The sequence below is a fragment of the Merops nubicus genome, unplaced genomic scaffold (genome assembly GCF_000691845.1).
Source record: "Merops nubicus isolate BGI_N331 unplaced genomic scaffold, ASM69184v1 scaffold28011, whole genome shotgun sequence".
Lineage (NCBI taxonomy): Eukaryota > Metazoa > Chordata > Aves > Coraciiformes > Meropidae > Merops > Merops nubicus.
In genome coordinates this window covers 10,047-10,692 of record NW_008589402.1, presented here as the reverse complement: position 1 = coordinate 10,692, position 646 = coordinate 10,047, and the positions used below count along the sequence as shown (strand labels likewise).

General features: G+C 64.9%; 1 protein-coding gene across 1 annotated transcript in view; it reads right to left on the bottom strand.

Moving 5' to 3' along the window:
• Nucleotides 1-17: 17 nt before the first annotated feature.
• PTCH2 (patched 2) overlaps nucleotides 18-646 on the bottom strand; it is a gene marked incomplete at both ends in the record, with an annotated part of 9,370 nt that continues 8,741 nt past the window's right edge. The window contains 2 exon segments of the mRNA XM_008949599.1: nucleotides 18-79; nucleotides 242-487. Coding sequence (XP_008947847.1) covers nucleotides 18-79; nucleotides 242-487 — 308 coding nt within the window.

Sequence of the window (646 nt, the reverse complement as noted above, 5' to 3'; positions counted from 1 at the left end):
GCAAGGGGGGTGTGGGCTGCGGGCCAGGAGCCTCCTTCTTCGCCTGGGCCTCTGGGCTGTCCTTGTAGGGCTTCAGCACCTGGAGGGGGGACATGGAGCATGAGGGCCCCCAGCCATGCTGAGCATCCCTCTGACAGCCCCACCAGCACCACAGGGGACCCTCGAGCCCCTGTCCCCCAGCTCTATTCATGACCCTCTCCTAGGGGATGATGGAGATGCCATGTAGGGCAGAGACACTTACAGTGATGCGGGGGAAGCTGGGGTCCTTGCCAGCCTCCAGCAGGATGTGTGCTGGTGTAGGGGGCACAATGAAGGGTCCCCGGGGTCTGCCTGTCCCCACACCCTCTGCATAGCACTCTGTGTCCGAGGGGTCAGTGAAGGTGGCGGGCCAGGCTGGGGCACAACGGACGTACATCCCCCTGGGGCCCAGGCACGGGGGAACCGGCTCCGGGGCAGGCAGGTGGGGGCCATTATCCACGGGGGATGCCTGGTGAGAGAGGGGAACAGTGTCAGAGGGATCGGGGACACACAGGGATGGAGGGACGTGGGGTGAGGGCTGCGTGGGGTGAGTGAGATACAAGGTGAAGCAGGGATGGAGTCAAATGGGTCAGGGAGGGCTGGGGGTAGCAGAGTGTGGGGTGAAGCA